The sequence below is a fragment of the Takifugu flavidus genome, chromosome 4 (assembly GCF_003711565.1).
Source record: "Takifugu flavidus isolate HTHZ2018 chromosome 4, ASM371156v2, whole genome shotgun sequence".
Classification (NCBI taxonomy): Eukaryota; Metazoa; Chordata; class Actinopteri; order Tetraodontiformes; family Tetraodontidae; genus Takifugu; species Takifugu flavidus.
The window spans coordinates 18358452-18371229 of record NC_079523.1 but is presented as its reverse complement, the minus strand read 5'-3'; the positions used below and the strand labels follow the sequence as shown (position 1 = coordinate 18371229).

The 12778-nt window shown below is 43.2% G+C and overlaps 4 protein-coding genes and 1 pseudogene across 28 annotated transcripts in view; 2 read left to right on the top strand and 3 right to left on the bottom strand.

Moving 5' to 3' along the window:
- LOC130523562 (NACHT, LRR and PYD domains-containing protein 12-like) overlaps positions 1 to 12778 on the bottom strand; it is a 669815-nt gene that overhangs the window by 292514 nt on the left and 364523 nt on the right. For all 25 annotated transcript variants that reach the window (XM_057028881.1, XM_057028880.1, XM_057028882.1 and 22 more), the window contains 6 exons: positions 4201 to 4374; positions 3725 to 3898; positions 1722 to 1895; positions 1342 to 1515; positions 639 to 812; positions 259 to 432 (listed from right to left, as the gene is read on the bottom strand). In XM_057028881.1, coding sequence (XP_056884861.1) covers positions 259 to 432; positions 639 to 812; positions 1342 to 1515; positions 1722 to 1895; positions 3725 to 3898; positions 4201 to 4374 — 1044 coding nt within the window. The remainder of the gene's footprint in view (positions 1 to 258; positions 433 to 638; positions 813 to 1341; positions 1516 to 1721; positions 1896 to 3724; positions 3899 to 4200; positions 4375 to 12778) is intronic.
- LOC130523563 (NACHT, LRR and PYD domains-containing protein 12-like) overlaps positions 1 to 12778 on the top strand; it is a 401914-nt pseudogene that overhangs the window by 355751 nt on the left and 33385 nt on the right.
- The window catches only part of LOC130523574 (protein NLRC3-like), a 109914-nt gene that overhangs the window by 71617 nt on the left and 25519 nt on the right, over positions 1 to 12778 (top strand). The gene's annotated exons all lie outside the window — the stretch shown is intronic.
- Positions 5736 to 7623, bottom strand: LOC130523583 (NLR family CARD domain-containing protein 3-like). The gene is made up of 2 exons (XM_057028943.1): positions 7512 to 7623; positions 5736 to 7411 (listed from the first exon to the last, which is right to left on the bottom strand). Exons 1-2 carry the CDS (start codon positions 7525 to 7527, stop codon positions 6405 to 6407), a joined length of 1023 nt encoding a protein of 340 aa, XP_056884923.1. The 5' UTR covers positions 7528 to 7623; the 3' UTR covers positions 5736 to 6404.
- On the bottom strand, positions 10090 to 12766 carry LOC130523579 (uncharacterized). Its single transcript, XM_057028936.1, has 2 exons — positions 10437 to 12766; positions 10090 to 10358 (listed from the first exon to the last, which is right to left on the bottom strand). Exon 1 carries the CDS (start codon positions 12719 to 12721, stop codon positions 11567 to 11569), a length of 1155 nt encoding a protein of 384 aa, XP_056884916.1. The 5' UTR covers positions 12722 to 12766; the 3' UTR covers positions 10090 to 10358; positions 10437 to 11566.

Here is a 12778-nt window from a genome sequence, read left to right as displayed (position 1 = left end):
ACAACCTGTCTTAGATGACTTCCTGTCTCCCTCACCATCTCCCTCCTCGTTGGCTGGTGTCTACCAGGCACCCTCACCTAGTTTTGTCTAATTTTGGTTACCATCTGTCGGCTTTTTCATTGTCCTTAAATCAATTTATCATGAATAAGTGGTCCCCGTGTGGCCCTCCCTCCTGAAGGAACTGGGCACAACACACGCACTCAGAAAGTGTGAGGACCCTCGGATGGAATAATGGACATTTTTGAGAATGGTGTTTACCTCAGAGTTTCCAGTCGGCAGTTTGGAAAGTGGAGAAAACCACAGAGCAGCTTCACTCCTGAATCCTGCAGCTGGTTCTGACTCAGGTCCAGTTCTCTGAGATGGGAGGGATTGGACCTCAACGCCGAGGCCAGAGAGCCACAGCTTATCTCTGATAAGCTGCACTTAATCAATCTGAAAAATGCAGGATGAGGTTATACGGTGCAGGTCTGCATGTTATCTGCATCAGTACTAAACCTACGTTAGTTCTTAGTTGGGTCAGACCTGAATTCACGATATTACAAGGAATTTTTTTAATGTGGTGCATCACAGCAGTGTTGAGAACAGCCTCACTTCACCATCTTAGCAGCTGGTATATAGGTAGAAAAATGAAGACTGACCTGAGCCTCTCCAGTTTACAGTTTGGACTCTCCAGTCCAGAACAGAGCAGCTTCACTCCTGAATCCTGCAACGTGTTGATGCTCAGGTCCAGAACCCTCAGATGAGAGAGGTTGGACTTCAGAGCTGAGGCCACAGAATCACAGCAGGTCTCTGATAAACTGCAGTCCCTTAATCTAAATAAAGAAGGGAAACTTTTATAAGGTTATAAGTGAAACCAGTATTAATCTGAAAGGTTAATCAAAGGCATGATCTGTAAATATTTAATTGAGTTACAGGTTAAAAAATGATAGCAATATGTAATTACCACAATTCCAACCTCTCAGGTTTGCACTGTTCCAAAGGAGAATATATATTGTTCTGGCCCTCACTCTTCCCAGGTTCTCCACCTCTTTCCCTCCCATCTCATCATGGAGATCCATCTCACCTGTGGCTCATCTTTAAAGGCACAACCTGTCTTAGATGACTTCCTGTCTCCCTCACCATCTCCCTCCTCGTTGGCTGGTGTCTACCAGGCACCCTCACCTAGTTTTGTCTAATTTTGTTACCATCTGTCGGCTTTTTCATTGTCCTTAAATCAATTTATCATGAATAAGTGGTCCCCGTGTGGCCCTCCCTCCTGAAGGAACTGGGCACAACACACACACTCAGAAAGTGTGAGGACCCTCGGATGGAATAATGGACATTTTTGAGAATGGTGTTTACCTCAGAGTTTCCAGTCGGCAGTTTGGAAAGTGGAGAAAACCACAGAGCAGCTTCACTCCTGAATCCTGCAGCTGGTTCTGACCCAGGTCCAGTTCTCTGAGATGGGAGGGATTGGACCTCAGCGCCGAGGCCAGAGAGTCACAGCTGATCTCTGATAAACTGCAGCCATTCAATCTGAAAAATGCAGGATGAGGTTATACGGTGCAGGTCTGCATGTTATCTGCGTCAGTACTAAACCTACGTTAGTTCTTAGTTGGGTCAGACCTGAATTCACGATATTACAAGGAATTTTTTTAATGTGGTGCATCACAGCAGTGTTGAGAACAGCCTCACTTCACCATCTTAGCAGCTGGTATATAGGTAGAAAAATGAAGACTGACCTGAGCCTCTCCAGTTTACAGTTTGGACTCTCCAGTCCAGAACAGAGCCGCTTCACTCCTGAATCCTTCAACGTGTTGGAGCTCAGGTCCAGAACCCTCAGATGGGAGCGGTTGGACTTCAGAGCTGAGGCCACAGAATCACAGCTGGTCTCTGATAACCTGCAGCCCCATAGTCTAAAATAACAATTATTTTGAGAGAAGACAAATAAAAATCAACATGTACCAGAGCAAAACACAGCTTACAAGCAACAAACCTCTGGTCCTGCACCGGCTTATCTGCCCTATGTTCCTATTTTGGGTTCTTTCAGGGCGGTTGGACAAGATCTACAGCGTATGTAAAGTGTGTGTAGGTCAAAATACCTTCCAAGTTTGTGAGACCACATTTCTCAATAGCACTCAACTCTTGTCAGGAGTTGGGACAAAGCGACCCACTCCTGATAGCTTGTGGGCGATGCTGCAGCGACCCTGCAATCCCTACACTCTCTGGTGAAACCAAATCAAAGGTTTTAGACACTGATGGATGCTGGAAGGGTGGCTATAGTCTGGACGCATAGTTCCCCTGACTGCACATTTCTCCAACAATGATTGGCAGCTGGTGTCACTTGTTCTCCAGATGAGAGAAGGAAAGAGAGCCCCCCCACAGTGTGTTTGATTGCCCCACTGCAAGCTCAATGCTGCCAGAAAACATTGCAGGAGCATCAATTCCCCTCAGGGCATCAACAAGGACCTCAGGAAAAGGTGCAGCTGCCACCTACTAGAGACAAGCACACTGAGCTGAGATTCAAAGCCCTCTCCTCCCAAGAGAAGAGCTCGTTTGTTGGAGGCTCTTCTGGGCGATACCTGGTGCCACAGCTCCAGCTCAGCCCGTCTCTGGAGCTGAGGTGGAGCTTAGCAAGTTTCATGGTTCTCCACCACTTCCTCTCGCTGAGCACCTTCTCAGCTGGTGGTTTCTGCTCCACCTTCCAAGTTGAGCAGGTGATACTTCTGCATTCCTGCCACCAGTGTCTCTGCAGAAAGAGTCTTCTCTACTGGTTTATATTAGATTGTAGAAAATTAGGATTTTTGGTTGATGTCTTAGATGTTGTTGACTAAGAGCAGGTTTTTCTTTAATAACATAGAAAGATTCGATGAGAAGAGCAAATGTATTATTTTATGAACTACTTCCACTACTATTATAGACACATACTTCCATATTGTCTTAGATTGCAAGCTGCATTTATTGCATCGCTCATAGAAAGTCATATTTGTGAGGAGAAAAACTCAAATAAGGTCATTTTCTTTAATGACCATTACAACAGAAGGAGGCGATGAACAAACAGATTTATCTAAAAATGTGTGAAAACTTATGGATGGAAACATTTTTAAAATGGTTGCATTGTGTAGAATCGGTGTAGAATCAACTTGTTGACTTCTGATTTGGACTCCAATGGAAGTGAGGTGCAACAATTGTGGATGCTGAAAGCTTCAGATCTTCATGAAGGTTTCTGTGGTTGGACTGACCTGCTGCTCCTTTAAGAGGGAGGCAGGTTTGGGCTTCTGGCTGGAATGAAGCCACCTAAGATGAGAATGACTGCAGGCTTTCGGTACCAAGGTTTAACAGGGTGCTCACTTCACACTTGGGCTTTTCTCTTTTTTGGGATGGCTTTTCTCAGTAGAGAAGGGGCATGGCACACTGCAGCAGCTTTCTTTTTGGGGTTTCTAGTTTTCCTTCTGATCTTTAAAAGACAGGAAGAACCATTTTTGATTGGTCTGAATGTTTGGGCGGTTTTGTGGCCAGCCTAAAATAAAACAAGACAAATCTACAACTGATACTTCCTTTCTAGTCATTGATGACCATCCTCACATGGGACAGATTTCCACAACCAATTTAATACTGCAAATCTGTCCTGTGTGGTCTTTTTTCTGAGAACTGTAACACTATGTTTATAACAAAGATCAAACATGTAAACATTTATTGTCTAACTAGTTACACCTGGGAAAGTACTGGATCATCTCTGACTGACCTGAGAGTCTCCAGCTTACAGAGAGGATCCTGGAGAAAACCACAGAGCTGCTTCACTCCTGAATCCTCCAGATGGTTGTAATTCAGCTCCAGAACTCTCAGATGGGAGGGATTGGACCTCAGCGCCGAGGCCAGAGAGTCACAGCTGATCTCTGATAAACTGCAGTCACTCAGTCTGGATAAGGAATCATGGAAAGAAATGATCTCTTCTTGGAGGAAAAGTCATATTACACTTGCTCAAAATCATAATTTCATTTTATTTCATTATTTAATCCGGGCCCTTGGAGTCAGGAGAGCTCTGCCCCCCACTGATAAACTGGGATATTACAGCAACAACATAGTTAAAAAGTATCTATAAAATTGACTTTCAATGGCTCATTTAAATTCATACTACACTTCTCTTCTCCAAAAGTCAATGGGTTTATCTTGAAGCCTTTCATTGTTTAGTTGTTATGTCGAAGATAAAAGGAAGCTGACCTGAGAGTCTCCAGCTGACAGAGAGGATCCTGGAGAAAACCACAGAGCAGCTTCACTCCTGGATCCTGCAGCTTGTTGTCACTCAGGTCCAGTTCTCTGAGATGGGAGGGATTGGACCTCAGCGCCGAGGCCAGAGAGTCACAGCTGATCTCTGATAAACTGCAGCACCCCAGCCTGGAAAAGGAATAAATGGGGCAAATAAAAACACATTTCTAAATATGAAAATGAAGAGAAAAGCAGAAAATGTAAAGAAACTTAGAAAAGACCAACAGAGGCCTCCTGACCTGAGCGTCTCCAGTCTGCAGTTTGGATGCATCATTGCAGAAGACAGTAACTTTACTCCGGCATCTGTCAGGCTTTGGTTCCAGCTTAAGCTCAGCTCCCGTAGATGAGAAGGGTTTGACGTCATTGCTGAGGCCACAACTTCCCAATGACTCGTTGAAAGAAAACTACCAGACAGTCTGTTGTGCATGAAACAAAAATAGTGAGTCAAACTTTGGGATTTCTCATCAACTCATCTGAGAATCTACCTCAACACAAATGTAGCTCATTTCCTGGAAAAGCTAAATTCAACACCGTAGAGCAACAGTTTGAACGACCATCAGATCTGAAATGCAACTGAATTATTCTCAACATTTGTCTTATTTTAGAACAGCTCATAATTACTCAATATTTAAAATGATTATAGCAAATGGTTTAAAGAAACGTGCATCTTTTTATCTGTCTATCGGCTCTTTGGATATTTTGCATTTCATCCAATTTGTACGATGGTGCGTCAAGTCTTAATTCAGCGATCCGATCGATGACATCAGAGTCTCTGGTTGCATCGATTGCCCTCAGCTTCTGTTCTATCTGCCTGTTTCCCTTCAAATCATTTTCACTGCACCTTTTGTTGCTAGTGATGAAGTTGCCACCTAACGGGTGTGGAAAGGCTCAAACAACTTTGTGGGTCACATAAAGGCTCCAAACGGAACCGCCACAAAGACCTAAAACACCCATTTAAACCAACGAGGCCGGCTGTTTTTACGTTGAACAAATGAAGCAAAATAGTCACGTGTCATTAGTTAAAATGTGTTTTTCTGTCGTTTGAATACGATGTATACAAACAAACAAAAGTTATTTAATGACATGACAGTAATTTCATGATAGTCAGTTAACTTGTGGCTCCTATTATTCCTGCCTTATGTTGGTTTGTCTGGATTGACCTTTGAACTTATATCCAGCCAGTGTTGAACATTTCTGGATGAATTGTTGTTGTTTTTAATTTATGGACGCTGCAATGGAGATAAAGAATTGAAGGAATGACCACTGGAGGGGGTATTGCTACCTGACATGATCCACTCGCTTGATTTAAACGCCGATGTCCGGCCCCAAAAATCTTTACTTACTCGACCTTCCTGCAGTTCCTCACAGCTGGAATCAGGCGACGTCGTCCCTCCTCTGAGGTGTTGTACTGCTGCAGGTCCAGCTCATCCAGAACCTCCTCTGACATCTGCAGCAGGTAGGCCAGAGCTGAACAGTGGATCTCTGACAGTCTCCTCTCTGATATCTCCCTGACTTCAGGAACTCTTGGATCTCCTGATGGACTGACTGATCCTTCATCTCCATCAGACAGTGGAAGATGTTGATGCTTCTGTCTGGGGAGATTTCATCACTGTTCTCCTCCTTCAGGTTGTTGAGGACCTTCTGGATGGTTTCTGGGTGGCTGTTCCTCTGATCCAACAGTCCACCCAAGATCCTCTGATTGGACTCCAGAGAGAGACCATGAAGGAAGCGAACAAACAAGTCCAGGTGGCCATTTTCACTTTTGAGAGATTTCATTAGTGCTCTCCTGAGGAAGACATCAAGAGATTTGACTGGATTGTTATTTGTAAACAACCATGTAATCCTGGAAAAGGTGTTTGGTTTCGAATATTTTAGGAACTGATTTATAACCACTGTGTCTTTCCTGGTGTAACGGTGGAACATGTAGACGGCAGCCAGAAACTCCTGAATGCTCAGATGAACAAAGCAGTAGACTGATTTCTGGAAGATCACACTCTCTCTCTTGAAGATCTCTGTACAAACTCCTGAGTACACCGACACCTCGGAGACGTCCAGTCCACATCGCTCCAGGTCTTCTGAGTAGAACATGATGTTTCCTTTCTCCAGATGTTCAAACGCCAGCCGACCCAACTTCAGAAGGAGTTCTTTATCAGCCTTAGTCAGTTCCCTGGTCTCTGCTTTCCTCCATACTTCTGCTTCTTCCTCTTTATCTGAACCCTCAGGAAGTGTGAGTAGAGGTCAGTCAGGGTTTTGGGCAGCTCTCCTCTCTGGTCTCTGGTCATCATGTCCTCCAGAACTATAGCAGTGATCCAGCAGAAAACTGGGATCAGACACATGATGTGGAGGCTCCTGGAGGCCTTGATGTGTGAGATGATTCTCTTGGACAGATCTTCATCACTGAACCTCCTCCTGAAGTACTCCTCCTTCTGGGAGTCAGTGAAGCCTCGTACTTCTGTGATCCTGTCAACACACGAGGGAGGAATCTGATGGGCTGCTGCAGGTCTGGAGGTGATCCAGATGAGAGCTGAGGGAAGCAGGTTCCCCTGGATGAGGTTCACCAGGAGCACGCCAACGGACGATACTTGTGTGACATCAGAGATGAGCTGATGCTTGTTGAAACCCAGTGAAAATCTGCTTTCATCCAGGCCATCAAAGATGAACAGAAGTTTCCAGACAGTCAGATCTTCTGCTCTGATCTTCTGTAATGTTGGATGGAAAACATGAAGCAGTGAGAGAAGACTGTGCTGCTCATCTCTGATCAAGTTCAGCTCCCTGCATGAGAGCGGAAGCACCAGACTGATGTCTTGGTTCTCCAAACCTTCTGCCCAGTCCAGACTGAACTTCTGCACTGAGAAGGTTTTTCCAACGCCGGCGACACCGTTGGTCAGAACCACTCTGATGTGTCTCTGTTGCTCAGATAAGACTTTGAAGATGTCCTGGCACTTGATTGGAGTGTCCTGGATGTTCTTCTTGGAGGTTCTCTCAAGCTGTCTCACCTCATGTTGTGTGTCCACCTCCTCACTTTGTCCCTCAGTGATGTAGAGCTCAGTGTAGATCTTGTTCAGCAGGGTTCCACTTCCTGCTTCATTAGTTCCTTCAGTCACATGTTCACATCTTCTCTTCAGACTCATCTTATGACCTTCTATCACCTCCTGCAGATCACTTCCTGAACATAAGTAAACCAATGATTTCCATCTATAATAAATCATCAACACAACTCCAAATTCATGACATCACAAATTAAATCTCATATTGAACAGTTTTACTTTGTTTGGGCTTCATTTCAGCATCTCCAGATCTGCTTCCAGATTGTGAACAAGAGGACTCTCCTGGTGGAGCTGACTGGTCCCAGTTTGATAGGATGTGCTCCCCCCTCTCACTATGAAACACATCTCTATTAGTCCTTTGATTTATAGGATGAAAGAACCTGATCAAGACTCAATATTGTTCCAGCATTTATGTCTGAATTCATCTTTCAGTTTAAACCTGATTCTTGTTTCTAATCAACAATATTCACATTAAGTCTGTAACTATATGACTGTCTGAGGTTTAAGTGTTAAACATCTCCAATAATAAACTCACAACCTGCTGCTGTTAATGTGACTAACAGCTGCCACACAAACACATCATCACGCTTTAGTTTTCTTACATCTCCTCTGAACTTCTGAAGTTTATTGGTCTATCTTTGGACGGTCACTCTTCAGGGACACACAGCTGGGCACTGTGGACTCTGCTCTGTCCTCGTCCATCCTGAGGAAACATCAGAAATAGTGATGAGACTGTGATGAAGGTAAATAATCTGTAGAGGTTGTAGTTCAATAATCCCAATTCACTGCATTTTTATCAAACAGGAACATTTCTAATCCATTCTGGATAACAACTGAATCAATAAATCAATGATGTCTCTGTATAATTTTCATGTTTTCAGAGTTTAAGCTGCTTTTTTTAACTGTTCCCTGCAGTGAGAAAAGAACTGGCACCTTTTCCAGCCCCTCATCCTGCAGCACTGAATGTGCTCTAAAGTTCTTTCCAGAGCAAACGTCTCTGCACTTGCAGCAACATGTTGTAGTCATGGATCCGTGAGGAGAACCGGATACAGGAAACGCCCCCACTTTGATCCCAAAACCCAACTGGTGGCCAACGGTGGTCCGGCAACGACGGGGACGCTGGTCCATCGGGCCCACAACACTGGTTTTCCACAGGCCAACATGGTGAAAGGACTGTCTTCAGCTCAGCCACTAAATTATCTGGTGCTACATAAACATGCTAGTCAGGACTTTTTAACTTCCCTCCTTTGTTCCCCTCTTCAATTATTTCTATGATCCAAGTCCTCAAAGATCACTGCTCTATTTAAAATAGATGAAAGAAATGACACCCACTCCTGCATTTCTTTCACAGTGGTTCCACAACATCGAACAATAAACCACTGTGAGAAAACGTGCAACATGAACCCAAAATCCTGTTGGTGTCCTGTGATCCTGTGTTGATTTATTTAATTATTTTTAAAGTTTATTGTCTTAAATAATACCAAAATATCCAGCTGTAACCTGGACTGTTGAACAGCTCTAATAACTTTATGAGCTTTTCACCTGTCACAAAATGTCGCTCTTCCTGCTTCGTCTGAACAGAATACTTTCACTTTTAAAACCTAATCAACAGCTTCATGGCGTATATATTACTACCATTAAAGCATTCTGGGAGGGTTTAAAGTTCTTTAGAATCAGTAGCAAAGAGCAGAAAAATAAACTAAACTTCACTTAGAAAGACTATTCAACTATAACTAAAGCCAGACTATAAGAATGTTAAATAAGACCTATTCATTTATAATGTATAACGATGTTTTGTGCTAAAACTAAATATGAAGTCTAGTTGAATCAAATCTTGATTTTATCTCCAAACACAACTGTCAATTCTTTTCAATAATGCTCTTCGTTTCCACTCACCTTGTCGGTCTTCAGTCTTCCTGCTTAGTCTGAAAGGAATACTTTTAAAAACTGGTTTGTTGGGTTCCCAGTTTCTGGGACCGTTGTTGCGGGTGTCTACCTGCAGGGGGCGTGGAGGAGCCGCTCATCAGCCACAGTGGCCCCGCAGACACACGCACCTGCGGTCTCTCTTCAATCTCCCGTTAGATTTAAGGACAGAACTCCCGTCTGCCAGCGGCGGAGGGTTTTCGTCCTCATCGCCAAACCCTGACTTCTGTGGCTTGACTATTTTTGAGAGTTTTCCTCGCGGACTTGTTTTGGACTCTCTCGAGGTCTCTCCGCCTCTCTGAGAACGCGGACCGAACTGTTCTTGTTCACTTTAAAATAAAGACGCTTTTCGGACACCATTCTCCGCCATTATTCAACCTGGTTAAATAAATAAGATTTATGATGCTTGACAGATTTTAAAGACTTGTAAAAGCAGCATATTTCTGCAGCCCTGGAGTCCAGGAGGAGCAGCAGAGGTCAGAATGTGTCGGAGCGCGTTTAACTATTGTCTGCAGTTCCACGCGTGTCCACCGGGTGGCGGTAAAGCACCACGTGATATTTCTCTTTTTTGGAACTTCTTCAGCTGCGTTGAGCTTTAAATCTTCACCTGTCGCTCCCTTTAAGCTCTAAACTTTGCGGTTCTGTGTGTAGTTTGTTGGTTTAAATATTTTTGATGAATTCTGATGAAAATGACTGAAACTGTCAATGACCAATAGAAAGTTCGTCCATTTTCTACTGCGTCACACATTTTCATTATTTTTGTCATTTTTGGGTCTAAACTGGACCAGTTCTGTGAGCTGTTTTGCTCTTTCTGTGGACCAGATGTTCCAGGCAGGTTCCATCATCGGACACAGACGGAGACAGGTCACGTGACAACAGTCAGCCTTTAGTTCTTTATTACAGGAGGATCTGGTTTATATACAGACACGTATCTGCAAAATACTAAAAAGTCTATGAACCCAAAGTACTAAAAAGTCTACGTCCACGCACACGCGTGTATTAAGTGTTTATACACACGTGTGCGCGTACGTGCACACTGTATATTCATCTTATCACTCCCGTCAGAGAAGCACGACCACAGTTCTTTTGACACAGATGATTTATTGGCACGACATCACCGTAAACGCCATCACCACCGTCGAACTGTTTAGCACAACACACAATTAAACAGGTTTCACATACAACAACACGTACAAACGCAACATAAGAAAAACAGATTACCTCGCTGGCTGCACCCCTGAGGGAATGAGTCCACCATGAGCAAAGAAAAACGTCTTAAAAAAAATATCTTCCGCAACTTCCTCTTCTTGCAGTATTACCTCAAATAAAAGTTCGTGAAGTGGAGTACCACATTAAAGGTCCGTCACTAAACAAAGAACAGAAACCACTTCCGCCTGTATGATGTGTTAAATAAAGGAATTAAATATTCATAAAAATAAACAATGTTAAATAAAATATTCTACAGACAAAAATGACAACATAAATGATATTTATGGCAGTTAAACTCCCACCAAATCACAGTTATTGTGATTTCAATACACACTTTACACCTTTGCTACAACCTTACGTTTTAACGTAACATTTAACGTAACAAGTGAACTATGACACTTATTCTGCTTCAACCAATACAACAATCTTTTGCACAGGCCGATCAAGATACACTGACTTAGTAGTACGCTTCCCTTGTTTGTCTAAGGTTGAGTCACTGACGAACAGTTTCACTTTTCTAACCTTTCCATCTGCACTGGGATACACTTCTGTCACTCTTGCCAGTTTCCACTGATTTCTTGGAGAACTGTCCTCACAAATGATAACTATGTCATCAACCTTTGTATCTCTCTTATCTGTTTGCCAGATTTGTCTCTGCTGAAGATTAAGGAGATATTCTTTCCTCCACCTAACCCAAAACTCATTTGACAGAAACTGCACCTGTCGCCACCTCTTACGCAAATACAGATCCTGCTTCACAAATTGACCAGGAGGGGGATACACTATGCTAGACTTCATCATGAGAATGTGGTTGGGAGTCAAAGGTTCGACACTTGTGGGATCATTTAAGTGTTCAATTGTTAGAGGTCTGCTGTTTATAACAGCCATCACCTCATACAGAAATGTGCGAAGTGAAGCAGTGTCAAGTCTTTTAGCAGATTCATCCAGGATTGCAGTGAGAACACTTCTGCTTGTCCTTATTTGTCTTTCCCATACACCTCCCATATGGCTTGATGATGGGGTGTTCATTAGGAACTCACATCCATATCCCTTCATTTGTTCATGGTTCAGATCTTTCATTGCATTCATGAACTCTCTTTTCGCACCTACAAAGTTTGTGCCTTGATCACATCTCAGCTGTCTCACATTCCCACGGATTGCAATGAATGTGCGCAGCGTGTGATGAAAGCATCTGTGGTAAGATCATCCAACATTTCTATATGTACGGCTCTTGAACACATACATGTAAAAAGGAGACCATATTTCTTGAGTTCTTTTCTTGCTTCCTTCATGTAGAATGGTCCAAAGCAATCTAGGCCACAATATGTAAATGGAGGAGTACTTTCCATCCTGTCTTCTGGCAAATCTGCCATCTTTGGATCTTGTGTGTTTCTTCTGTACTTTCTGCACATCATACATTTGTGGATGTGTGAGGCAACTGCACTACTGCAGCCTATGATCCATATTCCACTCGATCTTAGTTCATTTACAGTTATGCCTCTTCCTTGATGATGCACCTTTTGGTGGTAATGCTTGATGAGTAAAGAAGATACATGGCTTGTCTTAGGCAAAATGACAGGATGCTTGACATGTGGGTGAAGACTAGACCTTGTCAAACGTCCTCCTACCCTGAGCACACCATGCTCATCCAAGAATGGACTTAGCTTGTGTAAGTTGTTTGTTTTATCCTTAGGTCTTACTTCCTTGCATTGCTTTATACCTTTGATCTCAGAGTTGAATGCTTCCTCTTGGACCAGTTTAATAATGAAAAGCTCCGCTTCCTGTCTTTCTTCAATGTTTGTGGTTTCATTAGTCTTAGCTTTGAGACCCTTTCTTTGCTGTAGATATCTTTTAAGACAGGCGATGGCTTTCACAGCTCTTCTCCAGTCAGAAAACTTTGATAAACAATCAAGCAAAGACTTCTCTTCCTTTGCTTTTGTGTTTAGAACCTGAACTTTCCGTAGCTCTGGATCATCATCTTGGATTTCTCCCACCTTGATATTTCCTGCAGGTAGGTCCTGTTTCCATAGAAATTCTGGGCCAGTGAGCCAATTTGAACTGACAAGCTGATGTGCCATCAGGCCCCTTGAAGCGTGATCTGCCGGGTTATCTTCAGATTTCACATACTGCCATTGCTCAGCATCAGTGATGGACTTAATTCTCTGAATTCTGTTTTCGACAAACACTTGAAACCTTTTGGCATCATTGTTTATATATCCAAGAACGACCTTGGAGTCTGTCCAAAAATATTCTTGAAGACCATCTATATCAAGCTCATTTCTGAGCATGACACTCATCTTTGCTGCTACCACCGCTGCAGACAACTCAAGGCGCGGTATAGTAGTTACTTTGGT

Bases quoted from the DNA above. Each gene is read 5' to 3' on its own strand.
- LOC130523579 (XM_057028936.1), bottom strand. From the start codon at position 12,721: ATGAGTGTCATGCTCAGAAATGAGCTTGATATAGATGGTCTTCAAGAA.